This window comes from Euleptes europaea, chromosome 13 (assembly GCF_029931775.1).
Source record: "Euleptes europaea isolate rEulEur1 chromosome 13, rEulEur1.hap1, whole genome shotgun sequence".
Taxonomy (NCBI): domain Eukaryota; kingdom Metazoa; phylum Chordata; class Lepidosauria; order Squamata; family Sphaerodactylidae; genus Euleptes; species Euleptes europaea.
Window position 1 is genome coordinate 46,481,922 of NC_079324.1, and position 27,801 is coordinate 46,509,722.

Here is a 27,801-nt window from a genome sequence, read left to right on the forward strand (position 1 = left end):
CGCAGATTTCAGCATGGTGGGAATGTGTTTCGGTTTTTAAAACTGAGACTGTTTCTAGCCCCACTGTTTTCAAAGATCTGTTTGAAAGTGCCTAGGGAAACTCAGAAGCCAGAGAGATTTTTGAACACAATTTTATTTTTGTTTTGCTTGGGGGGGAGGGAGGGGGTTCAGTTTCCTTTAATAGTGGCATGCTCCTGCCTAGAAGTAGCAGAAGCAGAGAAATATACTAAAGCATTGCTATTTCCAAAGTAAGCAAAGTATGCAAAGGTGCTAAATTCATATCTATTTACCCAAAAGGAAGAATAGTTTTTTCCCCACTTGGGCTGCCAAGAAAAAGAGGGCAGCATTTTAAATTCACATATAAGTTAAAATAATGTACATTAATTAAAAAAAACTTTTTGTGTGTAACCTTTTCTTTAGGGGGATTGTCCTACATTTATGGTTGTCTTCCTTTCAGGTAAACATGGTAACTTACATAGGCAGCTTTGCTTAGCATAGCTATCTCTTCCTCTCTATTGTAGGCTGCCAGTCTCTACTTTCATCTCATATCTATTTGCATAACCAGCAATCAAAGGGCTAAATACATTATTTTTGCCTGTGATATATTTGCTTGGGGTGGGAGGGTTGTTTCGTTGCATAAGGACTGCAGTCACACATAGGTATTTTTTGGGGGGTCAAAGTTTTTTAACTGAGTAAATAGTATTTCCCTGTCCTAGATGGATCAGGCTAGCTTGATCTTGTTATATCTTAGAAGCTAAGGAGGGTCTGCCTTGGTTAGTACTTGGATGGGAGACCATTAAGGAATTCCAGGGTTGCTATGCAGAGGCAGGCAACGGCAAACCACCTCTGTTAGTCTCTTGCCTTGACAACCATACAGGGTTGCCATAGGTCAGCTGTGACTTGATGGCACTTTTCACCATCAACTAGTATTTACCGTCAGTTGAGAAACCGTCAGTTTAAATAAGAAGAGTTTGGAAATTTCTAGGTTCATTCTTTCTAAGAATATCATAGAGTTAGCAGAAAAGAGTTTTTTTTAAAGTACTACATTTTGGTTCACAAATTATGTGGGTGCAACATAGTAAAACAAGGAAGCGACAAAGCAACAGATCATCCTGCGTGAAAAGAGCAGATAGAAGGCAACCTGCCTCACTATGAGGTGGTGGCATGAATACTAAAAAGGCTGACAAAGAAGAACTAATTTGATTTGAAGTTTATGATTGTGCAAGTTCTTTCCCCACCCCTCCCAACCTTTAGTTAGTTTGCCCAATAGTAACAAAGGTGTGCTTATTTGATAACACAAAATGTTTTCCAAGAATATTGGTAGATTAAATATTTGTACTGGGATTGGTACAAATAATGCTGGTTCTTTTTTATTAATAGGGTTTATTTGTAGCAGGAGACTCAGCCCCACCACTAACAATAGCTGAAAACAATTAAAGCACAATTTGATAATTATATATAACATCATATCACATGCAATACTGGGTTAACACCTCAAATATATAATTTTAACGGGTGGCTCTACCATGTGGATTTTAAAAAATCCACACAATGGGTCACCCAGTCCAGGGATGATGCTTCCGCAAACCTGCCCCTAGCATGGACTCAGAAGAAGAAGTTAGTTTTTATATGCCGACTTTCTCTACCATTTAAGGGAGAATCAAACCAGCTTACAATCACCTTCCCTTCCCCTCCCCACAACAGACACCCTGTGAGGTAGGTGGGTTCGTGTGGAGGAGTGGGGAAACAAATCCACTGGCAGCAGATGACATTTGACCGTTCTTTCGTTACAGGCTCTGGCTCCCCTAAAGCATAGCACTTTAGGCCAAGCCCAGAGGGCAGACCCATTCAGCTACCAGACTCTGAACAAACAGACAATTTCACACTGACCAGTGTAACTTCACAGTCGTAACTGTGGCTGCTTCCAAATGGCAAGGATTCTACATGTTGCTCTCATCACAAGTTCAAATGCAGAATCACGCCCAAGCCACACTCCCCAAATGTGGCTTGGTTGGTGAAACCCCAAGGCTGGTTTTCACTTTGGTACACATGAACATATGAAGCTGCCTTATACTGAACCAGACCCTTGGTCCATCAAAGTCAGTATTATCTACTCAGACTGGCAGCGGCTCTCCAGGGTCTCAGGCAGAAGTCTTTCCCATCACCTATTTGCCTAGTCCCTCTAACTGGAGATGCCGGGGATTGAACCTGGGACCTTCTGCATGCCAAGCAGATGCTCTTCCACTGAGCCACAGCCCAGGTCTGCAGAGCTCCATAATTGGGGGAGGGGGACTGAGAAAATCCCTTTTGGCATCCTTGCTGTCTTAACCTGACCCACCGATCCAAGAGGGCATTATTAATGCAGTTGTTAAGGTGAGTGCCTTTGGTACATCTCCTTAATAAGCCTGTGGGAGGAGGTATGTGGCATCTTCAACTGCTTAGGGGTTTCAAATAATTGAAATTGCTCAATCAAAAGTGCTGGATGCTGCCCTAGCTGTCTCCTTGCCATAGTGAACTCAAAAAGCAAATGACATCTCACACCTTAAACTAACATGGCAGGTTTGTTCCCTCTACCCTGCACCTGCCTCATTCGCAAGGTGAGCAGAGAAAACGAACATTAGTAGAACAATCTGGTAATTATGCTAGCCGATCCCCATGCACACGAAAACACACAGTTTAGCCAAGGGGCACTGATGCATTCACGCATGCCCCCCCACTACTTACTGTTTCTTGTGTTTTCTTTCTTCCTTCCTTTTGCTTTTGGGGCTTGAGGAACTAAATAGAGAAGAGCCAATTAATTGGTCAGCTGCCGTTATGCTCAGAGAGCCATTTAAAGGCTAAGTTCTAATGCATCACAGTTGTGAGAGGATCACAACACTTGTTTGTGGACAGTGGTCATCTGGGTACAGTTGGGTTTGAAGAGTGAAAATGACAGGCAGGTTACTATGGGATTGGTGTTCCTTCAGTCATGGGGAAATCTTTCAGATAGGGATCAACCACTAGTGAATAGTCACATCAGTTTCTAGCATTATCCTAGATCAGGGCCCCCCAACGTGGTGCCTATGGGTGCCATGGCAAACACCAGCACCTTTCCTGATGCCCGCCAAGTGTTTTTCAGAAGTCGGTGGGACCAGGTAGGGCTTTTTCCCTGCACGGCTCCTGATTGGCCACTAGAGATCAAATTGGCTGAGCAGAATTTGATCTCTAGTGGCCAATCAGGAGCCCTGCAGGGAAAAAGCCCTACCTGGTCCCACCCACTTCTGAAAAACACTTGGTGGGCATCAGGAAAGGTGCTGGTGGCTGCCATGACACCCATAGCAGCAGCCAGCACACAACACAAGGATCTTCACTGTATGACTGAAGGTTACCTATGTGTATACAGGAAAATATTTTTAACCAGTATCCTCACTCCAAAAGCAGAGCTTCTAACCGAAGTCTTACTACTAATAATGTATAACCTCAATGCCTGACATTTTGTGATTGGTTCTGCCTTCTGTGGCAGCCCTTTTTGGAATTGTGCCCACTATCGTAACAGAATTCAAAAGGTCCCCACAGGCTTCAAAAAAGGCTGGGGACCCATGTGCTAGATCATTAAGTAACCAGAAGAAGAAGAGTTGGTTTTTATATGCCAACTTTCTCTGCCAACTAAGGAAGACTCACACTGGCTTACAATCACCTTCCTTTCCACTGCCCGCAACAGACACCCTGTGAGGTAGGTGGGGCTGAGAGGTGGGGCTTAATAGAACTGTGGGGTGGGACTGAATAGAACTGTGACTAGCCCAAGGTCGCCCAGCTGTCTTCATATGTAGAAGTGGGGAAACCAACCCGGTTCACCAGATTAGCATCCGCTGCTCATGGTGAAGGAGTGGGGAATCAAACCCAGTTCTCCAGATTAGAGTCCACCGCCCCAAACCACAGCTCAACCACTATACCACTACCAAAGCCTTCAGTGTCCTTACCTGTGTCTTCTCTTCTTTGACGATAACCTGCAAGAAAATTGAAAATAAAAATCTGCAAATGAGCAGCAAACCAGGAGTGGGTGTCACTGCATAACTTTAGAATATGTTTAGGTACAAAAAAGGACTTCCTGATAGAATTTCTGGAATTGCCATAATTTAATTACCCAGTCGTATGGAGAATTTGGACAATGTTGTATCATGCTGTATCCCAGTATCTCCTTGTTGTCCTCCCATCTTTTTTTAAACCTGATTTTTTTTTGTCTGTTTGTAACTTAAAATGCAATCACAGCTCCAGGCTAGTCAAAGGGCTATTGAAGTTTCTTAGTGCCACTCTCCCTTTACATTTTCTTGTTTTCCTCCATTCATTTGGATGAATCACTTCCTACTGTCATTGGCACACATAAAGCAATTGCTAATTATCAATACTTTACCTTGGTGGGGAGAGAATTAAATATTGCTTTTCACTTTGCAGCCAAAGACACTTTCTATTTCATTTTTTTATAGTGCTTCTACAAAATTCTAATAAGAATAATGGACAGTTGATTTGACTGCAACGTGAAAAGCAGTACTCCCCTCTCCCACAAGAGCTTGTAATTAAATATTGATTATGGAATACTGGTAATACTGGTTACAGGTAGTCTCTAAGTGCAAATGGAAAATTGTAGAGCGATGAGGAAATTTTGCTGAATGGGTCCTACTTCCAAGTTAATATACGTGAGAGTGTAACTTGCTGCATTTTATGAGTGATTTAGCAGTGTAAAACCCCAGTTTCAATTATGCTTATGACTGACTGCAGAAAAGGAATGTCTGAGCAGTGCAAAAGTGTTCTAATGTGGAAGTAGCTAGGACCAGCAAGCAACATCTTTCCTCCAAACTCCACCCTTCCCCACTGCTTTTTAGACTGGATCGGTGGGCCAGACACAGATATTCTGCCAAGCGTCTCCTTTGATCTTTAGTATTCAGAGGTAACCACCATCTTTTGCATTAAGGTAGTTTCCCTCTCCTGAGGATAGACCTTCCTGAACTGGAGCAAAGTCTGGAGCCACCCAGAATAAAATACAAGGACAAACATACCTGTTTCTTTTTCTTTTCTTTGAGTTCTTCTTTTTCTTCTTCTTCTTCACAGGGGAGGGGCTACAGGATGGAGATCTAGGGAGAAGTCATTAGGCAGTGCATTTGTTTCTTAGTCATCTGAAACATGCTTGTTGTTTGGGCTGAAGCACTAGGAACCTGTCTCTTTTCAGGCTGCATCCAGATGGGAATTTTTCCCAAGCAAACATTGCACGACTACACCCTAACCACGTGGGGGAGCCAATTGCTGTAATGGTAAGAGCCCTTCTATTTCTGTTCAGGGCGGAGGGGGGATCAATAATCAGTTTGGTTCTATCTGAGCACACAAGAATGTTAAGAAGGATCCTGCTGTTTCGGACCAGATGGTCATCTCTTACAGCATTCTGTTTCCAGCAGTGATCAAGCAGATGCTTCTAGGAAGTCCACAAACAGAGCATGACAGCAACAACATCCCCCCACCGTTTGTTTCTCAGCAACTGGTAATCAGACATGCTGTCACTGAATATGGAAGGAGCTATTTGGCTATCTGACAGACTTCTCCTTATCCACAATTCTTTTTTTTAAAGCTATCTAAACTAATGGCAATCCCCACATCTTGTTGCAGCGAGTTCCATAAGCACTGCGTGAAAAAGTGCTTTCTTTTGCCTGTCCTGAATCAGTGGCCCATCAATTTAATCAGGCAAACTCAACTTCTAGCGTTATGGGAAAGGGGGGGAAGTTCCTTCTAATAGTTAGTCCTTTTCTCAGCAGAGCATTATGGGTAAATATGGACATTTCCATATTACGTACAAAATATTTAAAAATGGTCATAATTGTTTTATTGCTTGCAGGGGACGCTTGAACAGGGAAAGATCCCCCCTGAAGAAGCTCATGCAAAATGCATGTGTGTGTGTGTGTGTGTAAAGTGCCATCAAGTCGCAGCTGACTTATGGCAACCCCTTTCTGGGGTTTTCATGGCAAGAGACTAACACAGGTAGTTTGCCAGTGCCTTCCTCTGCACAGCAGCCCTGGTATTCCTTGGTGGTCTCCAATCCAAATACTAACCAGGGCTGACCCTGCTTAGCTTCTGAGATCTGACAAGATCAGACTAGCCTGGGCCATCCAGGTCAGGGCACAAAATGCATAGGGGTACTTTATTAAATTTTCCCCCTTGTACCATTGGTTGCTTTTTGTCCCCTTATTGTTTTTTTTTTTTTTTTTTTACCGTCAGGTCATTGCAGACCTCGTAGGGTTTTCAAGGCAAAGGACATTCAGAGGTGGTTTGCCACTGCCTGCCACTATGTAGTGACCTTGGTAGTCCCCCATCCAAATACCAACCCGGGCTGACCTGACCCTACTTAGCTTCCAAGATCTGATGAGATCGAGCAAGATGGAGTTATCCAGGTCAGGGCACTCTACCACTGACGTCTGGGGGGAAAGCCTGTACTGTGTTTTGCTATTTGGTGAAAAGGTAGGCAAACATTTTGCCATACCATGATTAAACTTTAGTAGGGCTGTCAAGGGCTACTACATAAAATTGCCTTGTGTGCTGGATCCGGGGCACCAGTTGGTCATCACTAATGTAGTGGAAAGAGAAGACTGTACCCAGAAATACTGGAATTCTACTCTATGAACCTACGAAGCTGTCTTATGCCAAATCCGATTAATCAGATCATGGGCCTATCTAGCCCAGTTTGGGCTACTCTGATTGGCAGTGGCTCTCCAGGGTTTCAAACAGGGGTGTTTCCTAGCTTTGTTATCTACAATCTATTTAACTGAATCTACTAGAGATTTAACCTGGGACATTCTTCATGAAAAATATTTCTTCATCCACAGAGTTACGTCCCCTTTCAAGCTAACCTAAATCATGTCCTCAGGAAAGCTAACTCATGTATCACATTAAACTTCTTAAAATTAAGAAACTGTGCATACATTCCTATTTTGTATAACATAATCTGAGAATCTCACAGTGTAATGATAAAAACACTTTTCTGAGAGTAAGCCCCACTGAATAGACTTGAGCAGAATTCAAAGGATTTTTGCCTAGGATTGCTCTATCAGGAAGCTAAACTCTATACGCCAAGTGTCACTGCCTGTGGTACCAACTTCAGATCAGATCAGATCAGTGTGGTGTAGTGGTTAGAGTGCTGGACTCGGATCTAGGAGATCCAGGTTCAAATCACTGCTCTGCCATAGAAGTTTGTTGGGTGACCTTGGGTCAGTCACACATTGTCAACCTAATCTACTTCATATAGTTGTCGTAAGGATAAAACGGAGGAGAGGAGAATGATGTAAACCGCTTTGGTCCCCCATTGGGAGAAAGGTGGGGTATAAATGAAGAAAATAAATAAACAACCAAACCCTAAAAGTTATTTTTGAAAGGCGGGATATAAGTGAAGCAAGTAAATAAATATAGCTAAATGTGCAACTTGAAATATTTTTTCAGCCCTTCTCCCATCCCTAGTGTTCACGTATGAAAAACGGACAGGCGGATAAGAGGTCCAAGCAGAAAAGCTGATTTACTATTGTGTTGCTGTGCTTGATAATGCACATACGATTTTGGCCTTAGACTTTCAGCATGATAATGAGCCCAGTCCCCATATGGCTTGCAGGCATCACACTGTCAGACACACTGATTTATCTGGACTGATGCTCACAGACCCTTTCTTCTGCAAGCCAATTCATCCTGAGTAGTTGCTAGGTATTTTGCCTACCTAGGGAAAATTTATGGCATCTGGTCCCTGCGAATGTTGCTGTTGACTGTTCTCCAGATATTCCCCGAACGTATGAGTATTTGCTGAATGTTCACCGAACATTTGTCATCCTACAATATTTAAGTTCAGTATTTGATATTTGACTGCACTTGATAACTAACATATGAGAGTATTTACTCTAATGGCATTTAATGATTGCCGTATAATAATATTATGAATAATATCAGTAGAGTGTTACAAATGTTGTGAGCTTTGGGGGAGGGAGGTCCTCATCCAAAAAGCAGGAGACAAATTCCAAAATAAAATAAAATATTTAATACTTGAAAGGGGACATGCAATGGTATTTAGCATCTGACTTAATTCTGATGGTTGGCATGCAACAGCATTTTGTATTTGACAGAGCTTTGAGATTTCATATCTGAATGTCTGCCAGAAACAATTAACAAATAAATCCTAATAAGGGCAAACTTAAGCAAAGTTAAGCCTGTCTAAGTCCATTGAAGTCAATGAACTTAGAAGGGTGCAACTCTGCTTAGGATCACACTTAAAAGCACTGACATTGCAAAGCAAGAATTTGTATGGAAAACCGCAAATCTGAAATTCGCCACTCGATCTTTTATCGATGTAAATGGAAAAATGTGCCAAATTTTAATTATTTAAAACTCTAGTACTTTTTCAACAGGAAACTGCTAACTGGTGCCCAAACGTTTTGCTTCCTTTTTAGTTCAAAACAATCCAGCCCTGTTCATCTTTTATTTCCACTCCAAAGGTATTTTTCTCTGCTTGGAATGAAAGTGAAGCAAACCTACTGGTGTTACACTCACCTCCTCCTCTTCTTCCTTGTCGATTTCTTCTTCTTTTTCTTCCCCCTGGCGGGAGGTGGTATAAACTCCTCATCACAGGATGGGCTTTGGGAAATAGAGAGAAGGCAAAAAAGATCAGATCCCAAGTTTGCAGGTGTCAATCAAGTTCATTTGTCAATTTTCCCTGACAGTTCTGATCCCTGAAGTGTGGTTGTCTGTGAAGGATAGTGTTTCCTGGCAGATCTGCAAAGTAGAGTGGATGTTTAATTGTCACGTTGTGGGTAATTTGGTCATGCTTGAAATTAACTATCTCCTCTAAGGATTTAATGCAGATATAATGGGAGAGTTACTGTATGTTATGTGAGTCGGCGCTGAATTATTTAAGGCCTATTTATTGAGGTTAAGCACTCTATAATAGATTTATACATTCTACTTCCGTAAATATGTTTTAAAATAAATTAATCAGCAATTAATTTGCATAGGACGATGGTTGCAAGTACAGGCACCCGCTTAATGTCTTGTTAAAAGAAAGTTAAAGTATATTAAATAGCAACTGCTTATTCAAGACTGAGAGAATCACGTGACATTTCACAAGGGAGGCATGGGGAGAAAGACCCCAGGCCCATGAAAACTCTACTTACTTATTTAGATCATTGCCCTGTCTTATCCAAAAGGCTCAGGATAAGCCTTTTGGCATTATCCAGCAGGTTGGCATATGGTTTGAAAGCAAAATCCCAAACTGTCCATAGGAACATAAGAAGAACCCTGCTGGATCACGCCAAGGGTCCTTTTAGTAGTAGTAATAGTAGTAGTAGTAGTAGTAGTAGTAGTAGAAGAAGAAGAAGAAGAAGAAGAGTTAGTTTTTATATGCCGACTTTCACTGGGTTTGTTTCCCAACTCCTCCACATGGGCGGTGGAGGCTAATCTGGGGAACTGGATTTGTTTCCCCACTCCTCCACACAAAGCCAGCTGGGTGACCTTGGACAAGTCACACTCTCTCAGCCCCACCTAACTCACAGGGTGTCTGTTGTGGGGAGGGGAAGGGAAGGTGATTGCAAGCCGGTTTTATTCTTCCTTAAGTTGTAGAGAAAGTCGGCATATAAAATTCTTCTTCTTCTTCTTCTTCTTCCTCCTGTCTTAACAATCTTAACTGACGGGATGGATCCCATGGGAGTGGGAGGCCATTTTAAATACACAGGTCCCAGGTTATTTAGGGACAGTCAAAGTAATAACCAAAAAACCATGAATTGTGCCCGGAAGCAAGATGGCCGCTAACAGCTCTTCCAAATCATCGAGGAGGCCATAAGAATGCAAGATGAATCACAGTGCAATGAAGGCTTTGTGGCTGTGAGCTGGATCAGGCTGAGAGAGCCTCGAGGGTGGATTTAAAGTGGTGTAATGGAGAGAGGCTTTGCTCTCCAGTCTGTGGTTCTTAATTCAGGCACATACTGCAGTTCTCTTAGGGGAGATCAGATCGCATTATCATTGAAAGGCCTCCTCTTGCTTTTACAGTTCTCCCTTTGAGGGCTTCAAAGATTCCAAGGGAGATTTGTTGAGAGATGCACATGGCACACACTGCCTTTCTGATAAGGCCTGAGACATCCCTTTCTATCCGCATTAAGATACACAGGCTATTTTTACCAGGAACCCTGCTGTCTTTCTTTAAATCAGGCTACCTTTTCAGAGCCTTGTGTTATCAGCATGAATACATTTGCTCCTGCTATGCACAAAGTCAGTTTCCAGGAACGAGCTTCCCCCTTGCCCTGGATATTTTCCCTTTTTTTAATTTTCTGGTGACATCCCATACATGGCTTTGGGTGTCTCAAACAAGAGGCTTGGCCAGAAGACCCCAGCATTTTAGTCTCTAGGGTCTTCCCAGGCTTCAGAATAGGAAACCACCCAAGTCCTCTCTTTCTTTCTCAGAGCAGTGTTCCTCCAAAGTATAGCACATGCCTCCTTTTTAGTCCTCCCAGGCCTGGTTGTGGAGCCATTTATGCTTCCTCCCCCTCCCCACCCCATGGCCTGAACCATTATCTTGGCCAGGGGTTGGAGCACCACTCCTCCAAGTCTTTGGCTCCATCCTTGCTGGCCTTACCCTTTTTTTTCTCATTGGCTGGTTCCTGGGAGGCCTGGCTTCTCCCAGGTTCTTGCTTGGCTGGGTCCCTCCTACACCCCACCCATGCCATCATGGTTGAGCTTCTGCTGACTGCCTCCATGCTCGCCAGTTGGCCCGATGGCCTCTGAGGCTCGCTCTTTCCTGGCGTCATCTTTAGTGTCCTGGCACCGAAAATGATGTTATCAGCCAGTGCCCAAATTTCTGGGCCCCAGGAGGGAGGTGGCGAGGCCCATGTTCACTTGCTGAAGCTACCTGTTGGCCAATGTCCCATCTGGAAGTTCTCGTCGGGTTGATGGTGGCTGCCCGAGGTATGAGGGAGGTGGGTGGGTCCTGTTTGCCTCCTACAGCATCAGGAACGCCCCCGACTTTGCTGCAGGCACCTCGGCTGAGGACGGGCCAGGCACTGGCCTTGGACACTGTCTAAACAACTCGCTTGAACTTATAGACCACCTATTCTACCAGCTTGTTTTCAGAATACCAGCTCTGACATCTGTTACCTGCCCCCCATAATTCCCCTGCTTTGAAAAAAACCCTCAGCATAACCTACCTATTTCAGAGATTTATATGAATATATAAAGTTGCCGTATACCATGTCAGAACATTCATCCAGCGAGCTCAGCCCTGTCTACTCTGATTGGCAACGGCTGTCTAGGGTCTCTGGCTGAGAAAGGTCATTCCTAACATCTGCTCTCTGAGACCATTTAATTAGCAGAATCCAGGGACGACTTGAGATCTTGGCATGCAAAGCATGTGCTCTTCCACTAAGCCCTGACCCCTTTTTTGCCTTTTCTAGAAGCAAAAGAATCTTGATTATGGCCAATTAAAAATATCAAACTTTTAAGTTCATCAAAACTCTTCAGCATGAGAAATTTGGATGAACTCAAAAGCTAATTTGTTGCTTCTTTGTTACTTTATAATTGGCTCTAATAAGTATGCGACTGTTGCTTTTGGATTTTTTCCTAAAGGACCAATATGGTCACCTGCAAAGTTTAAGTAACCATGACAATATGGAATTGAACCACAGCACTGTTTGTTTTTGCGGTGGGCACTATGTCACCGTGCTAACATGAAAATCAGTCCTCAGTTTCTCCTCAGGCTCTCTGCCTTGTTATTTTTAAAACATATGTTACTCAGAGAGTCACCAAAAGCACACTACACGACTCCTCACAATACAAGATGCTGATCTTAGCGGAAGAAGCCATAAGATAGTTAGAACCATCCATGGTAGACCATCTTCTGCACTTCATCTCCCTGCAATCTGCCACAGGTGCCTTCTTAATTGTTCAAAGCAGTATCTCCATTGTGTGATTTATGTATTTATTCAAATCATTTCTATGCCAGCTTATCTCCTCAGACTCAAGGCAGCTAACGAGGCAGCAACCAGGTTGCAAGGGTACAAATGATAAACGCCCAATTAACAACATTAAAACTTAGATTAATTTAAAATCAGTCAAAATTTAAAACACACAAGAATTAAAAACATTCAGCATTAACCGATGCTAGTAGCACTGGTAGGTACTGCAGGACCTTGGAGAGCACCCCATGAATGCAGAGGTTGATCCAACACAGTTCACGGCTCAACCCCAGCCTTACATTCCCTTCTCAGGTAGGGCTCAACTGTCAGAAGTGGGTGACCTCATGTCACCGTGGAGTTTTGGTGGCAGTACTTAGACTGGGGCACTACCTGTTCAAGAAAATCCATTCAGCCCCGTGTCTTCAGACAGGTGATCAAAACTGTCCTTAGCCTATGGGCAACTAGCGGGAGACTTACCATCGAGGAAGTCCCTTGTGGGTGATGTGGTGACATCACTTCTGGTTTGACCCAGAAGTAATGTCACTGCGTAGGGCAATGCTATCACTTTCGCCCCAAACACTATGGTTTAACCATAGAGTCTGGGGTAAATGCTAGACTGCCCCCTGATACAATGACATCCCTTCTGGGTTGCACCAGAATTGATGTCATGGTTCCAGTGTGATGCCAATTGCCCCCCATTTCCCCACCCCCATGTCCAGATGAGTGGCAGCAGGCAGAGCCAGTAGGTTCTGTGAGGTTTCCCACTGAAGAGGGAGACCTGGCCTGCCTACTAAGGATTGAAAAGGCTGATTTCCCCTCCCCTTTGTTTTCTGCCCCTTTATCTGACTGTCAACTGCTCCCAACATTATGGGTTTTCTTTTTCTTTTAATTTACAAAATCCTTTCCCCTGCATACCTAGGAAATCCTCCAAGTATGCAGAAACCTGTCTTGTCTTTTGGTTGCCTGGTTTCGCTTTCACTACCCAGTTCACTATCTGATACAGTGATAAATAAATACCTGCAGTAGGATAATACCTTTGGCATTATTTGGCATATTGAAGTAGCTTTGATATGAAGCCTGAATATCATTTTCAAGAGACAACTTCTCTGCCTTTGATGTCTCCTCAAGCTGATCTAACTTTAATTGTTTCTCCCTGATTGTAATCAGAGTCTAATTAAAAATGTGCTTTAGATCACTGCACTGGCTGGAAATCTGGAGATACATAGCAGACTTGGTTGCTTGCTTTTCCCTTCTCCTAGCAGCTGTTTGCAGCAAACCAATATATTTTAATTCTAGGGACAGTGTAGCAAATGAGACCCTTTAAATAACTATTTGCTTCGCTACTGACTTCAGTTCTCCCCTCTGAATCATCAAAGAGGGAAGACTGGGAAGATCAATCACAGAAGGAAAGCTTGAGAATTAGAAGGTGTGGAGAAGCAGCTACCCCCTTGTAATTTATATTGAGCAGTTTGGGTCTCCCCTATCAATCACACTTTTCCTCACCCTTCCTCCAGGAAGCTCAGAGCAGCATACATGGTTGTCCCCTCCTTTATTTTATCTTCACAGCAACCCTACGGGGTAGATTATGGTGACAAAAAGTGACTAGCCCAGAGTCATCCAATGAGCTGAGTGGGGATTTGGCCACACTCTCCCCCATTCTAGTACTAACCAGCATGGTGTAGTGGTTAAGAGCGGTGGAGCAGTGGACTCTGATCTGGAGAACCAGGTTTGAGTCCCTACTCCTCCACATGACCGGTGGACATTAATCTGGTGAACTGGATGTGTTTTCCCACTCCTACACATGAAGCTAGCTGGGTGACGTTGGGCTAGTCACACTCTCTCGGCCCCACCTACCTCACAGGGTGTCTGTTGTGGGGAGGGGAAGGGAAGGTGATTGTAAGCCGGTTTGATTCTCCCTTAAGTGGCACAGAAAGTCGGCATATAAAAACCAACTCTTTTGCTTCTACTATACACTAAGCACCACACCTCACAGACTTAGCCACCTGAATTCAATTTCTCAGAGTTCCCTAGGAAGAAGTACTGATTTGTTAACCAGTTATAGTCTGTAGCATAGATAGATATTCACACAAACTTTGGGGTTACATCTAACTTGGGTACCAAGCCAGCATGGTATAGTGGTTAAGAACGGTGGTTTGGAGCAGTGGACTCTAATCTAGAGAACTGGGTTTGATTCCCCACTCCTCAATATGTGCGGCGGATGCTAATCAGGTGAACCGGGTTGGTTTCCCTACTCCTACACATGAAGCCAGCTGGGTGACCTTGGGCTAGTCATACTCTCTCAGCCCCACCTACTTCACAGGGTATCTGTTATGGGGAGGGTAAGGGAAGGTGATTGTAAGTCGGTTTGATTCTTCCTTAAGTGGTAGAGAAAGTCGGCATATAAAAACCAACTCTTTTTCTTCTAGGTTCTAAATTCTGCTGAGAAGGCTTTGCTAGTGATCTGCCTGATCTGAGACACAGTTGGCAGGGATTCATGGGAGTGCCTTCGAGGCTGCTTTCTCTCAGCTGTGAAACTCCCTGCACAAGGAGGTGTGATCAGCACCATCCACGCAGGCTTTTGGACATTATTTGAAAACATGCTTATTCCACAACACCTTTGAATGGATTTGAACACATGAACACATGAAGCTGCCTTATAGTGAATCGGATCCTTGGTCCATCAAAGTCAGTATTGTCCACTCAGACAGCGGCTCTCCAGGGTCTCAGGTTAGAGGAGGTCTTTCACATCACCTACTTGCCTAGCCCCTTTAACTGGAGATGCCGGGGATTGAACCTGGGACCTTCTGCATGCCAAACAGATGCTCTACCACTGAGCCACAGCCCCTCCCCTAATTTGATTGTCAGAGTGCCTTGAGGTTCTAACGTTGTCTTTTTCTGATTTAGTTTACACTGCTTATTGTATCTGATACTTTTACAGGTTGAGTGTACCTTATCTGGGCTGCTTGATGCCAGAAGTGGTCCATATTTCAGATCTTTCCGTATATTGGAATATTTGCATATACATAATGAGATATCTATATGGAGCATTAAAGCTGTTTGTAGTTATTATTTGTATAGGTCTGGCCAAAGTATGGCCATTTTATAATTGCCCTGTATTTTGTATTGGATGTCCCATTTTTGTACTTGATGTTTTAGCTACTATGCCAATAAATAAGGCTATGAATGAATGAATGAATAATGAGATATCTTGGGGATGGGACCCAAATTCATTTATGTTTTATATACATTTCATACACATAGCCTGAATGTAATTTTAAACAGTATTTTAAATAATTTTGTGTACATGGAACCATTAGGAAGCAAAGGTGTAATTATCTCACCAGACTACTTTATCAGCTGTAAAACAAGAGCAACAACAAACTAACTAACAACGGCAGGCTTTCAGTCTCCACCTTCGATGCAATGTACACTGTATTTTATTTTTTTAGGTGAAAGGAAACATTGAAAGCAGGCAGCACTGATCTGTCTGAATGCTGGCTTGAAGGGTCCAGTTTTTGGATCAGCCTGGATATGGGATGTCTGGATAAAGGATACTCTACCTATATTAACTGATACCCACCTTGGGTATTCTCTGAACAGAAAGGCAGTGTGGGAATTAATTTTAAAAAATCACTCCCAAGCACCCGAATGCAAATGTGTGCGCATGAGCACTATGGTACAGCATGCCATTTTATACTCTTCAATTGGTGAGGTTTTTAAAAAAATATTTTTATTTTATTAACAAATATAAATACAATCACCAACACAACACACAAAAAGAGAGAAAAAAATCCTTCATCATCAAAACAATAATTACAACAAAAAAAGAAAGAAAACACACAAAAAAGGAAAAATAACAAAAATAACAATTACAGCGCTATTGGGTTAATATTTGTTGCAAGTTCATGGGTATATATATATACTATTTTAATTACAGGTATAAAAGGAATACAATAATAGCATAGGTGGTTGACATGATTAGAAATGAAAAGAAGAGGAAGGGTGATTATAAGTTCATCTTCCATAATCTTTGAAATGGCTTGGATGCATGTTGCATTTCTTTCTGGTTTGTGTATGAGACGAAATCATGCCACTTTTCATTAAATTCCAATACCTTAGCTTTGCCTTTGTTAACTCTAAGTGTCAATTTTTTCTGCCATAGTTATTTGCCACAATTCAGAATACCAAAAACGTAACGTTAAAAATTCTGCCGTTTTCTAGTACCTTGCTATAACCCGCCAGGAAGCCATCAACATAAACACTATTAATCCTTGATGTTACTTTTTGGTTCTGTTCCCTCCCATATCGTTAGCAAGGCCAATGCCGGTGTGGAATGAATATTTTGATGCATAATATTTGACATTTTGTTGAAGATTTCCCCCAATTGGTGAGGTTCATTTGCTGTAATTCTAGGTAAATTACAGATCCCTACAATATTTTTAAGCCCTCCAAAGCAAACATTTAATCTGCTTTTGAACCATGTGCCCTATTATGAATCACAAGATTAAAGCCTGCTAAGGGCATTTCTTGGCAAAGCATGTTTAAAATAACTGCCTCTCTGAAAGCCTGTAACAATCAGGAGCTAAGGGGAGCTGAATATATTCAGGCCTCTCCGTGGGGGCTGATTTGGGTATATGAAGTCCTTTCCAAGAATATGTTAACTGAACAATCTAGACAGTTTCTTGCATGAAACGTGGGTGCAAATGGATACCTTCTAGGGAGAGCTCTTATTAAATTAAAATGTTAAATTAGAGAAGCAGCAGAAAACATAGCACTTAAAAAGAAGCAAAAACGAAAGGCTGACATAAACAGATGCATTTCTTCACTGCTTGGCTTGAATATAATTATCAACTAGGGCTCAATCACATTCACACCAAACCTTACTCATTCCCTATGTCTTTTGTTCAGGTCATTTCAAAATGTACAAGGTGGCTCTGATCAAGCAGGGCTTTTAATGATGCTGATTTTATTCATGCAGATTAGAAGGAGAAATAGGTGGCTGTTTTCCTGATTAATCATTGTGTTCTTAATGTAGCATTGTTCTTTTTGGGTTTTTAACTTCTTTCAGTCTGCCCTGAGGGTCCACCTTTTTGGAATAGGAGGCCAGGATATATTTATTATTACACTGATCTCATGCCTTTCTTCACATACTTTCTTCATGTGTGGATGGGCCGTGACTCAGTGGTAGAGAATTTGCTTGGCATGCAGAAGGTCCAAAATTCAATCCCCGGCATCTCCAGTTAAAGGGACTTGGCAAGTAGGTGATGTGAAAGACCTCTGCCTGAGACCCTGGAGAGCCGCTGCCGGTCTGAGTAGACAATACTGACTGTGATGGACCAAGGGTCTGATTCAGCAGAAGGCAGCTTCATGTTCATGTGCTCATGTGTACTCAAGAGTAGTTTGAGTGCCAGAATAGGATGGAAGAGACCTAAGTTCAAATTCACACTTAAGGCCTAACTACATGTTGCACCAGGGGTCAGGCAACTTGTGGCTTGGGAATCAAATCTGGCTCAATGTGGAACCAAATATGGCTCTCTGAGCACATGGGGAGTACTCACTTCCACAGCAGATGTGCTCCCCCTTCCACTGCAGCTGGCACACAGCCTCAGCCGAGCAGGGGCCAATCTCAGGCTGTCGTAGGAGCTCTGGACAGTGAGAAACAACACCCAGAAGTGGCAGGAGCCACTTATGAAGAAGAAGAGCTGTTTTTTATATGCCGACTTTCTCTACAACTTAAGGAAGAATCAAACCGGCTTACAATCACCTTCCCTTCCCCTCCCCACAACAGACACCCTGTGAGGTAGATGGGACTGAGAGAGCTCTAAGAGAGCTGTGACTAGCCCAAGGTCACCCAGCTGGCTTCATGTGTAGGAGTGGAGAAACAAATGCAGTTCACCAGATTAGCCTCCACTGCTCATGTGGAGGAGCAGGGAAATCAAACCCGGTTCTCCAGATTAGAGTCCACCGCTCCAAACCACCGTGCTTAACCACTACACCACGCTGGCTTTCAGTATGCAGAACGTTATGGTGCAGAATGTTCCCGGGTAGCAATTTCACCCTGCCCGGACACTCCTAAGACGGTTGCCACCGGCAGGTGACCTGGAGAGCTGGTGAATCTGGGGATCTTTAAGCCTGGTGAACTAGGCAGGGGAGGAGAAAGAAAGAGGCCTGACAAGGCAGGGGAAGGGAAGCTTAAAAGAGGGAGGGATAGGACTGAGGAGGGGTCCATTGCTGCCCTAAGGGCTCGCAGGTAATCAGATGAACAGAAGAGTGCCTGAATGTGTGCGTGAAGCTGACCTTGATGAAATGATGCAGTGGCAGAGGTCAGGATACTGGTGCCGGGACATCTCTCACTATAGTGGGAGTCCTGGCAGCCCTAAATTAGGCCCTAATTAGCCAGGAAGGTTGTTAAATGACCTTGGGACAGTCACTTTCTCACAGTATAACCTACGGAGAGGAGAACCATGCGTGCAGCCCTGAGGTTCTTGGGAAAAGGGATGGGTAAAAGTATGAAACAGTATGACAGCAACATACCTAGGCTTCCCAGAAGCACTCTCCTTAGGGTTGCCAGGTCCCTCTTTGCCACCGGCGGGAGGTTTTTGGGGTGGAGCCTAAGGAGGGCGGGATTTGGGGCAGGGAGGGACTTTGATGCCATAGAGCCCAATTGCCAAAGCGGCCATTTTATCCAGGTGAACTGATCTCTATTGGCTAGAGATCAGTTATAACAGAAGGAGATCTCTAGCTAGTACCTGGAGGTTGACAACCCTAATCAGGGGGAAGGCTTTGACCTCTAGGGTTGTCAGGTCCCTTTTTGCCACTGGCGGGAGGTTTTTGGGGTGGAGCCTGAGGAGGGCAGGGTTTGGAGAGGGGAGGGACTTCAATGCCATAGAGTCCAATTGCCAAAGCGGCCATTGTCTCCAGCTGAATTAATCTGTCAGCTGGAGATGAGTTGTAATAGCAGGGGATCTCCAGCTAGTACCTGGAGGTTGGCAACCCTAACTCTCCTCCAACAGGCATTATGTGCTGCATAAATGTTTTAAATGAACAAATACAATGAATAGACAACGTGTGCAAAAAGACATGTCGCCCCACTCTCTCTTCCCCGAAATACTATTTCTCTGAACACCCCCCAAAAATACTGTGCCCCTGTGCTTTCATTTCCACTGGGAGTCTTACCTTTGCGATTTGTACCTGGCTGATTCCCGGCTGTCTTTCAGCCTCACGCAACCATTGGTTCTGTTGGTCTCTTGAGCTGGGCGTTTGTCCTCTGGAAGCGACAGACTGCTTGGTGCCTCACAGCTGTAACAGACAAGCAAAGAAGCTTTCCGGTAAAACATTACCAGTTTGGAGCATCCTAGGCAAACAGTGTAGGATACACGACCATCTCCCTGAGGCTCCATGAACAAATAAAAGGCCATCTGGGGTCAAAGGAGAAGGCATGGATGACCTTATGATAGCAATTACACATTTATAGTTAGAACTACATATAGGGGTACATTACCACCAGGGCGTATAAACTGAGATCGGTTTTAGGTTAACTGCCGTAGTTTTTCTGGGAATTGTAATCTGGTGAGGCTCTTGAGAATTCACTGTGAGAACTCTACCCACCTGAATTCGATTTCTCACATTTCCCTGGGAAGAGGTACTGATTTGTTAACCAGTTCCAGGCTGTACTGTAGATAGATAGTCACACAAACTTTGGGGTTACATCTAACTTGGGTGCCAAGCCAGCACGGTATAGTGGTTAAGAGAGGTGGTTTGGAGCGGTGGACTCTAATCTGGAGAGCCGGGTTTGACTCCCCACTCCTCCACATGAGCTGTGGACGCTAGTCTGGTGAACTGGGTTGGTTTCCCCACTCCTAAACATGAAGACAGCTGGGTGACCTTGGGCTAGTCACAGCTCTCTTAGAGCTCTCTCAGCCCCAGCTGCCTCCCAGAGTGTCTGTTGTGGGGAGGGAAGGTGATTGTAAGCCGGTTCGATTCTTTCTGAAGTGGTAGAGAAAGTCGGCATATAAAAACCAACTCTTCTTCTTCAATGAAAGACAACAATAGTTTTGAGCAGAGCTGTAACAAGTGTTTGGCCAAGATGGTCCCCCCCTTAGGTACAAAAGTACTTTAGCGTCTAGAACTCTTTCCCCAACATACCGTCATATATTTATTTATTTGCTTTAAGTGCTTTATTTATTTAAAATATTTATATACCACTTTTCTGTTGTACAGTCACAGCAGTTTCCAGATGTACTGATAATACGATACACTTTAAAACCAACAGCAACAGATTCAAACAACCAGTATAACAGCAGATCGATTTCCAACAGACCTTTTAAATAATTCTACCTCAGGCTTTTGTTCCTAAATGACCCCAGGATTACTTTCTATTTTTCTCTAGGCAGCCCATTCCAAAGGACTGGGGCTGCCATAGAAAAATCCTGAGTTAGAGCTGAAGTCATCCTAGCTTCCCTCGGTGCAGAGACCCCATGCTGTCCTTGTTGTGACAAGCACAGTTCTCTGTTTCTAGGGCTCCTTTTAGGAGTAGCCCAGTTTGGCCTGAGCTGATCAGGGCTTTGGGAGCTAAGCAGGATCAGCCATGGTCAGTACTCGGATGGGAGATGGTCAACCGACATGGGATTGCTATGTGAAAGAAGGCAAACCACCTCTGCTCATCTTATGCCTGCAATGCCCCATGGAAGGGGTCGCCATGAGTCAGTTGCAACTCGACAGCACATTCTTTTTTTTCCATGTTAGAAGAAGAAGAAAAAGAGTTGGTTCTTATATGCCAACTTTCTCTACCACTTAAGGGAGACTCAAACCAGCTTACAATCACCTTCCCCTCCCCACAAGACACCCTGGGAGGTAGGTGGGGCTGAGAAAGAGTGACTTGCCCAAGGTCACCCTGCTGGCTTCATGTGTAGGAGCGGGGAAACCAACCTGGTTCACCAGATTAGCCTCCGCCGCTCATGTGGAGGAGTGGGGAATCAAACCTGGTTCTCCAGATCAGAATCTACCGCTCCAAACCACCGCTCTTAACCACTACACCACGCTGGCTCTCAAGAAGAGGCAACTCTGCAAGCATGCAAGTCACCAGCCATTCAGAGCTTTAAAGCACTTTAAATTGAACTCAGACACAAATTGGCAGCTACTGTTGCCACTATCAGAAGCTTCCCTCAGAATCAGGATATGTTCTTGCAAGTATTTGAAGTAACCATCTATTTGCCCTATTACTCCTTTTAGGGGATGAACTGATAGATCTTTTCTAGCAGAAACTCTGGGCATGGTAGGTTCTTACCAATTTAAAGGCTACAGCCTGGGAGGGACTGCCTTGGAAGAGACTGGTTTGGGTGTTGCTTGTGACAGGAAAGTTTTCCTCCACGTTTGGTCTTTAGAAGTGGAGTTCTTGGCTTGGAGAATTATTACCCAAATGTCTGATAGCTAAAGAATGCTTTACTGCTGCACTTGAAAAGACTGATATAGTGTGTAGAAGCCTAAAAATTATTTGTCCTCAGTGGAGCCCCTCTATTACTGCGTGTAACTTATCTGGGTCTACCTCCTGACTAGAAACAGAGAAGGCAAGAGCAGTGACTCATGCAGAGATGCAATGGGCAGGCTCCTCTGAGGGTGGATCATTTTGCTATGTGTCTGCATCAAGTGTGATTGATCCAGCCATGCAGAAAGAAATCAGAACTACCCCCAGCAGAAGGAAAGCCAGGGCAGTAGATCATGCAGAGGCACAGCAAACAGCCTCCACTGTAGGAAGGTGCTACAAGAGGCTTTAATTATTGCATTCCTCTACTTCTCATGGTGGATGGGCAGCTCTCTTGAGATGAATTGGGAATGACTCATTTAAGGCATTGTAAATCCCCAATCTCCTCCGTATTTTATAAGCCCTAGTAAAATTATATGGTAGAAACAAGGTTCTTGGCTTATTTATTCATTGGAAGGATTCATGAGGTCACTAAAGGAAAGTATTCCATGGGAAAGTGTCCTTTAACCTAGCACATATCAGTTCCAAAGCCTAGAATAGCACAAACAGAACCCCATAAGGGGGAAGGGAGGAAATCTATTGAGGTTTTGTCTTTTTCATACCTATTTGACAATTGCCACTTGTGATCCTACTTCGTGATCTCCCCGCCCCCATTTTCCCTGGAAAAGTTGCTTTTGGCAGCTTGGGATGAGAAACCAGTAAACCAAATCAACCCATCCAGTAAGAAATGTGGGCTGGGAGCTGGGCAGGGTGGAGGAGCTGTATGACTACCCTATGGATTGACTGGGAGCTCAGGAAACTGGAAAGCACTTCCAGATTCGCATATGCCAATAGCATTATCAGGAAGCATTTAGTAAATGACCCATTTTGTTGTTTTGTGATCAGGCATCTAATGAGAGGCTGTTAGCCACAATCACCCAGAGGCCCTGCAAGGGAAGAAGCAGCACAAAGGAAGCAACCTGTGAGAGCCAGTGTGGTATAGTGGTTAAAAGCGGTGGTTTGGAGCGGTGGAGTCTAATCTGGAGAACCAGGTTTGATTCCCACTCCTCCACATGAGCAGTGGAACTAATCTGGTGAACTGGGTTGGTTTCCTCACTTCTACACATGAAGCCAGCTGGGTGACCTTGGGCTAGTCATATAAAAAACCAACTCTTTTTCTATCTCCATCTGAATTCAGTATTAACTATCTGACCACACATTCCAAAGTCTACAAATTGCGTCCAAGGACTTTCAAACAGAAGTTGTCCATTGGGAACACAATTCCCAGGTGCACGGGGCCTGATTCAGACCAAGGCATGCAGGTGGAGGGCTTTTATGCCTCCCCCCCAACTGTTTTACTGACCTGAAATGGCCATAGGTGGTGTTATTTGCCCCATTGGGGACTTGATCAGGAATAGCACCCAAGGCCATTTCAGGCTGGGGAAAAAGAACAGGAGAATTAAAGCATGAACACCCTCTCCTGATGGAAACTCCTGATGGAGGAACCGGATACAACTCAAGGACTTTGTATTGTATAATTAAACTCTTAAATGCCCAATAACCCTGGGACCCTTTGATTGAAAGTTGGCAGGCAGTATCCATTGGGCAAGAGAAGAAGATTGTATTTTATAACATTTGGATGGAAAGCAAAGATGTTCCATCCAGATGTGTTTGACATTTGTCTATAAAATTGGGAGCTCTTCTTTTAAGCGGCCACCGTTTGTCAGAGAGGATCCCAGGGATAAAGGTTGCAATCCCAGAATAATACAATTACAGCTGGAAATGTGTTTCACACAAAGCCATGGCAATGGAAATAAATGAAGAACAAAAAGCAAAAACAGGATTAATCACAGATGGGATGAAAACAAATGGCATTTTTAAAATGAAAGTGAAGAAAACCAAAAAGGGGAAATTGTATACTTCTAATAGGAGGCTCGGGAGGGAAGGCAGCATGGTATAGCCTGATCTCGTCAGATCTCGGAAGCTAAGCAGGGTCAGCCCTGGTTAGTATTTGGATGGGGGACCACCAAGGAATACCATGGCTGATATGCAGAGGAAGGCACTGGCAAACCACCTCTGTTCGTCTCTTGCCTTGAAAACCCCATAAGGGGTTCCCATAAGTCGGCTGTGACTTGACCGCACTTTACACAATAGGAAGCTCATAGCTAGGCTACAAGTTTTTCTGGGTTGAAAGAAACATTTTTCTAATCCCTTCTGTGGGCTTCACTCTGCAGATTCTCCATTCTTAAACAAAGGCTTGATTGGAACTATGGCTTAGCCCCAGATCCCATGCAACTAATGACTACAGCTACCCCAAGATTTCTTAGGGCTTTCTTAGGGTGGAACTCAATACTGCATGTACAGCCCCCTAACACAGCAGAATTTACCCCCAGGGCCATTATGGGTCAGGAAAATAGCACGGGGGGGGGGGGGGAAGGCTGAAGACACTTCTCCCCCAGCGCTGCAGTCCTGATCAGATTAGGATGGCAGTGCAGTGCCTGGGGAAATAAGTTCCCCGCAGCTGCTGTGTGGCTGTGGAGAAGGCAAGTCAGGCTGGGAGAAATCTGACTGAACCTTTGGAGCAACACATTGTGTAGTTCAGCTCTACCCATTCCCACTGTGCTTGGAACCGCCTCTCAGGATACTAAAATGCCTCTCAAATGTATCCTCAAAACGTACGTTTCCCCCAAAGCCTTCAGCATGATTGCTTGATCTCCACTCACAATTAAAAACAACATTCTTGAACACACACATTCAGTTGCTCCTGTTTTTCTCCCTCACTGTTCTTATTGCTTCCCTCCTACTCCAGTTTCTCCCCTACTCACGCTCTACAAACTGTAAGCTCCTTGGGGGCAGGGACACTATCATTGCTCATTTATGTCTTTATTTATTGGTTGGACTTCAATCCTGTTTGCTCTCAATGGAGTTATTGCAATGTACTGCCCTCCTTCCTATTTTGTCCTCACAACACCCCTGCATGGTAGGATAAGCAGGTTTTGGCCCAAGATTCCCCCAGTGAGCTTCATGGCTGAGAAGAGATTCAACCCAGGACTCCTTGGCCTACTCAATAGTCTATTTTCTAGGCTACACTGGTGCTTATGCAGAAAAGACAAGAGCTTCTGAATTATGTTCCTTTCCTTGTCCACTAAGAACCCACAAGCCCCCCCCCAATATTTGCAGGGGGTTGCTTTTGAATGGGAAGGTGGGCTTGAGGATTCCCACGAGGGGCTTCGGGGCAGTCTCAAACCACCACTTTTTCTGGTTGCAAACTTTTATCGCTCAGCTTCCAAGACCAGTTGATTAACCGAGCATGCTCCCCAATTTTCCATCAAAGGGTTTGTGCCTCCTGCGGTACCTGGGGAGGGACCAGCTTTGGGCATTTCTCCTTGATTGCATTTCCTGCAGGGAGCTTTGTGATAATCCTTTCCTTTAAGATTAATCGTTCATATTAAATTGCAAATGCTTTCCCATCACAAACATGAAAGTGTAGGAGAGGGGAAAAAAAAAAACCCTATCCAACTGACATCCCAAGAGCCTGATCCAAAGGGATTACTAGCAGTTTAGGGCTCTGAGAAGCTTTGGGATTCAGTGAGAAGGAATATTGGGTTGATGTAAAGGTAGCCTTTGATGGGATTGGGGAACAATTATTTCCATCAATAATTGCTTGCAGCCTTGAGGGAACAGCTCAGAGCTCCTTCCAGGAGAGTCACACTTGATTGTCTGAAGGCTAAGGATGAATTAACCCTGGAAACCAACCACCAACCCCCTCCAAAAAATACTACTGAGAGTGAAAAAAAAAAAACCAGCATGGCGTAGTGGTTAAGAGCGGTGGACTCTAATCTGGAGAACCAGGTTTGATTCCCCACTCCTCCACATGAAGCCTGCACCTACCTCACAAGGTGCCTGTTGTGGGGAGAGGAAGGGATTATGATTGTAAGCTGCTTTGAGACTCCTTAAGGTAGAGAAAAGTGGGGTATAAAAACCAACTCTTCTTTTTCTTCATTTATTAAACTTTAAAGTATTTTGGCTGCCCCTTTTTCCTGACAAAGTACAGCGATGCTGGGGTAATGGATTGTCATTCAGACTTAGAGTGCTGAAATACACACACACGCATACACACAGAGCATTGTTGGCTTAAGAAAAACCCCAGTTTTTTAAAAAAGCTTGTTATTCCATCAAGCAAACACCACAAAGCAATGAGTCTTTCCTCTTATACCTCCACAAGAAAAGTATTTACGTGGCGGAAGATACTGATGGAAGGGGACAGACAGATACCCTGGGGGAGGGAGTTCCACAGTTTTGGCGTCATGACCGAGAAGGCCCTCTCCTGAATTGCCACCAACCTAAACTCAGAAGGTGGGGGCATCTGAAACAGGATCTCAGAAGGTGACTGTAGTGGCTAGGTAGGTTTGTAGGGGAGTAGGCGGTCCTTACGGTATGCTGGTCCCAAACTGTATAGGGGTTTAAAGGTCAGCACCAGCACCTTGAATTGGGCCCAGACAGATTGGGACCTGGCGAAGATGGACCAAAACTGGAGTATTGAGCCTCCAGTCAGCATCCTGGCTGTAGCATTCTGTACCAACTGAAGTTTCCAAGAACTTTTCAAGGGCAACCCCATGTAGAATGCATTGCATTAATCTAATCTAATCTATCCTAATCTAAAACGGCTATTGCCTGTTTTTAAGCGGCAGGCTTTGCCACTGTACCCACTGAATGGTATCTGTTGATCTTTGACACAGCCAAGTTTTGTGCAGAAATATTATTTCCACAGGAAACAAGGAACCTAGTTTGGCTGCTATGCTGTGAGTTGGCCACTTTTTGGAGCTAAAAACCCAACAGAATGGACCAGAAGTAAGATCCACGCCTATCCGACTCCTTTGCACTGATGAAGTGTTCCTCTGTCTTTCAATTTATCATGCCCCTTAACCAGCATCTCCAGGGGGCTTTTGGAATCTGTCTCTTTCAGGCCGCAGAGCAATATTCTCCCTTTGATTAACTGCAAGTCACTCACGCCAGCGTAGTCGTCTCAGAAGTCTCCTGTGGCTGGCATTTCCAATTGATGCATTTCAGTGATGGGCAGGTGCACCACAGGGCAATTATATCCCACCCACCCTTCCAATGAGGACTGGGACTTTGCGGTTCTCATTTTCAATTTAGTTCTCCTGCTCCCTTATAGGACTAGTAGCCAATATTCCTGCCATCAGGGCTCATCTCTCACTGTGTTTCGCCCCCTCTTTCCAGTTGATGCCAATTATCTAGAGACGGTTCTGCCTCTTCTATTCTATCGCTCATGCTCATCCAAGCCCCTGGAGCACCTCTCCGTCCCTGATGGATCTCGCTTTTGCAGCACTTTGGGGACAGCTTCACGTCTGGCTCCTCTCCTTCTGGTTGACATTCCAGCTGTACTCCTTGGTACTTTGTGGCTGCTTCAATGCCATAGAGTCCAGTTGGCAAAGTGGCCATTTTCTCTAGGTGAACTGATCTCTATCAGCTGGAGATCAGTTGTAATAGCAGGAGATCTCCAGCTACTACCCGGAGGTTGGCAACCCTATTGCACAGAGACCCCCACACCTTTGAAACCTCCCCTTTCCCCTCACTTTCCCTTCTCCTACCCAGGTCTTCTGTCACATGGCGTAGCAGGAAAGGGGAGGAAGACCTTTAAAGTGCTGGGTGGTGGTGTGGAATGGTGCACAGAAGTGAGTTGCCCTGCCCCCTTTCCCCTCCCTGCAGTTGCAGTGGAGGTAGTACCCAACATGGTTGCCCCCTTACAGCCACCCTACAGAGCCCTCTATAAACTGGAGTAAAGAAAGATGATATTGTTTTACAGTTTAAAGTAGGGCTGCCAACCTCCAGGTACCAGCTGGCGATCTCCTGCTATTACATCTGATCTCCAGCCGATAGAGATCAGTTCACCTGGAGAAAATGGCCGCTTTGGCAATTGGACTCTATGGCATTGAAGTCCCTCTCCTCCCCAAACCCTGCCTTCCTCAGGCTCCGCCCCAAAAACCTCCCGCCTGTGGTGAAGAGGGACCTGGCAACCCTAGTTTAAAGGGGAGAGCCTCTGAGAGAACTGTGACTGGCCCAAGGTCACCCAGCAGGCTTCATGTGGAGGAGGGGGGAATCATAGAATCATAGAGTTGGAAGGGACCACCAGGGCCATCAAGTCCAACCCCCTGCACAATGCAGGAAATTCACAACTACCTCCCCCCACACACCCCTAGTGACCAGAAGAAGGCCAAGACGCCCTCCCTCTCATCATCTGCCTATGGTCGAACCCGGTTCAACAGTTTAGAGTCCACCACTCTTAACCACTACACCACACTGGCTCTCAAGTAATAAAATAAATAAAATTGCAAGGAATAAAATCCCCCCAGACTGTTAGGGGTGCCAGAGCTTGAAGGAGCT

The 27,801-nt window shown here is 44.4% G+C and overlaps 1 protein-coding gene across 1 annotated transcript in view; it reads right to left on the reverse strand.

Annotated features, from left to right (window-relative positions):
• Positions 1-27,801, reverse strand: part of SRRM4 (serine/arginine repetitive matrix 4) — a 144,137-nt gene that overhangs the window by 31,191 nt on the left and 85,145 nt on the right. Inside the window, exons 2-6 of the mRNA XM_056859488.1 lie at positions 19,113-19,235; positions 8,548-8,631; positions 5,034-5,108; positions 3,960-3,986; positions 2,725-2,775 (exon numbers count right to left, since the gene is read on the reverse strand). Coding sequence (XP_056715466.1) covers positions 2,725-2,775; positions 3,960-3,986; positions 5,034-5,108; positions 8,548-8,631; positions 19,113-19,235 — 360 coding nt within the window. The remainder of the gene's footprint in view (positions 1-2,724; positions 2,776-3,959; positions 3,987-5,033; positions 5,109-8,547; positions 8,632-19,112; positions 19,236-27,801) is intronic.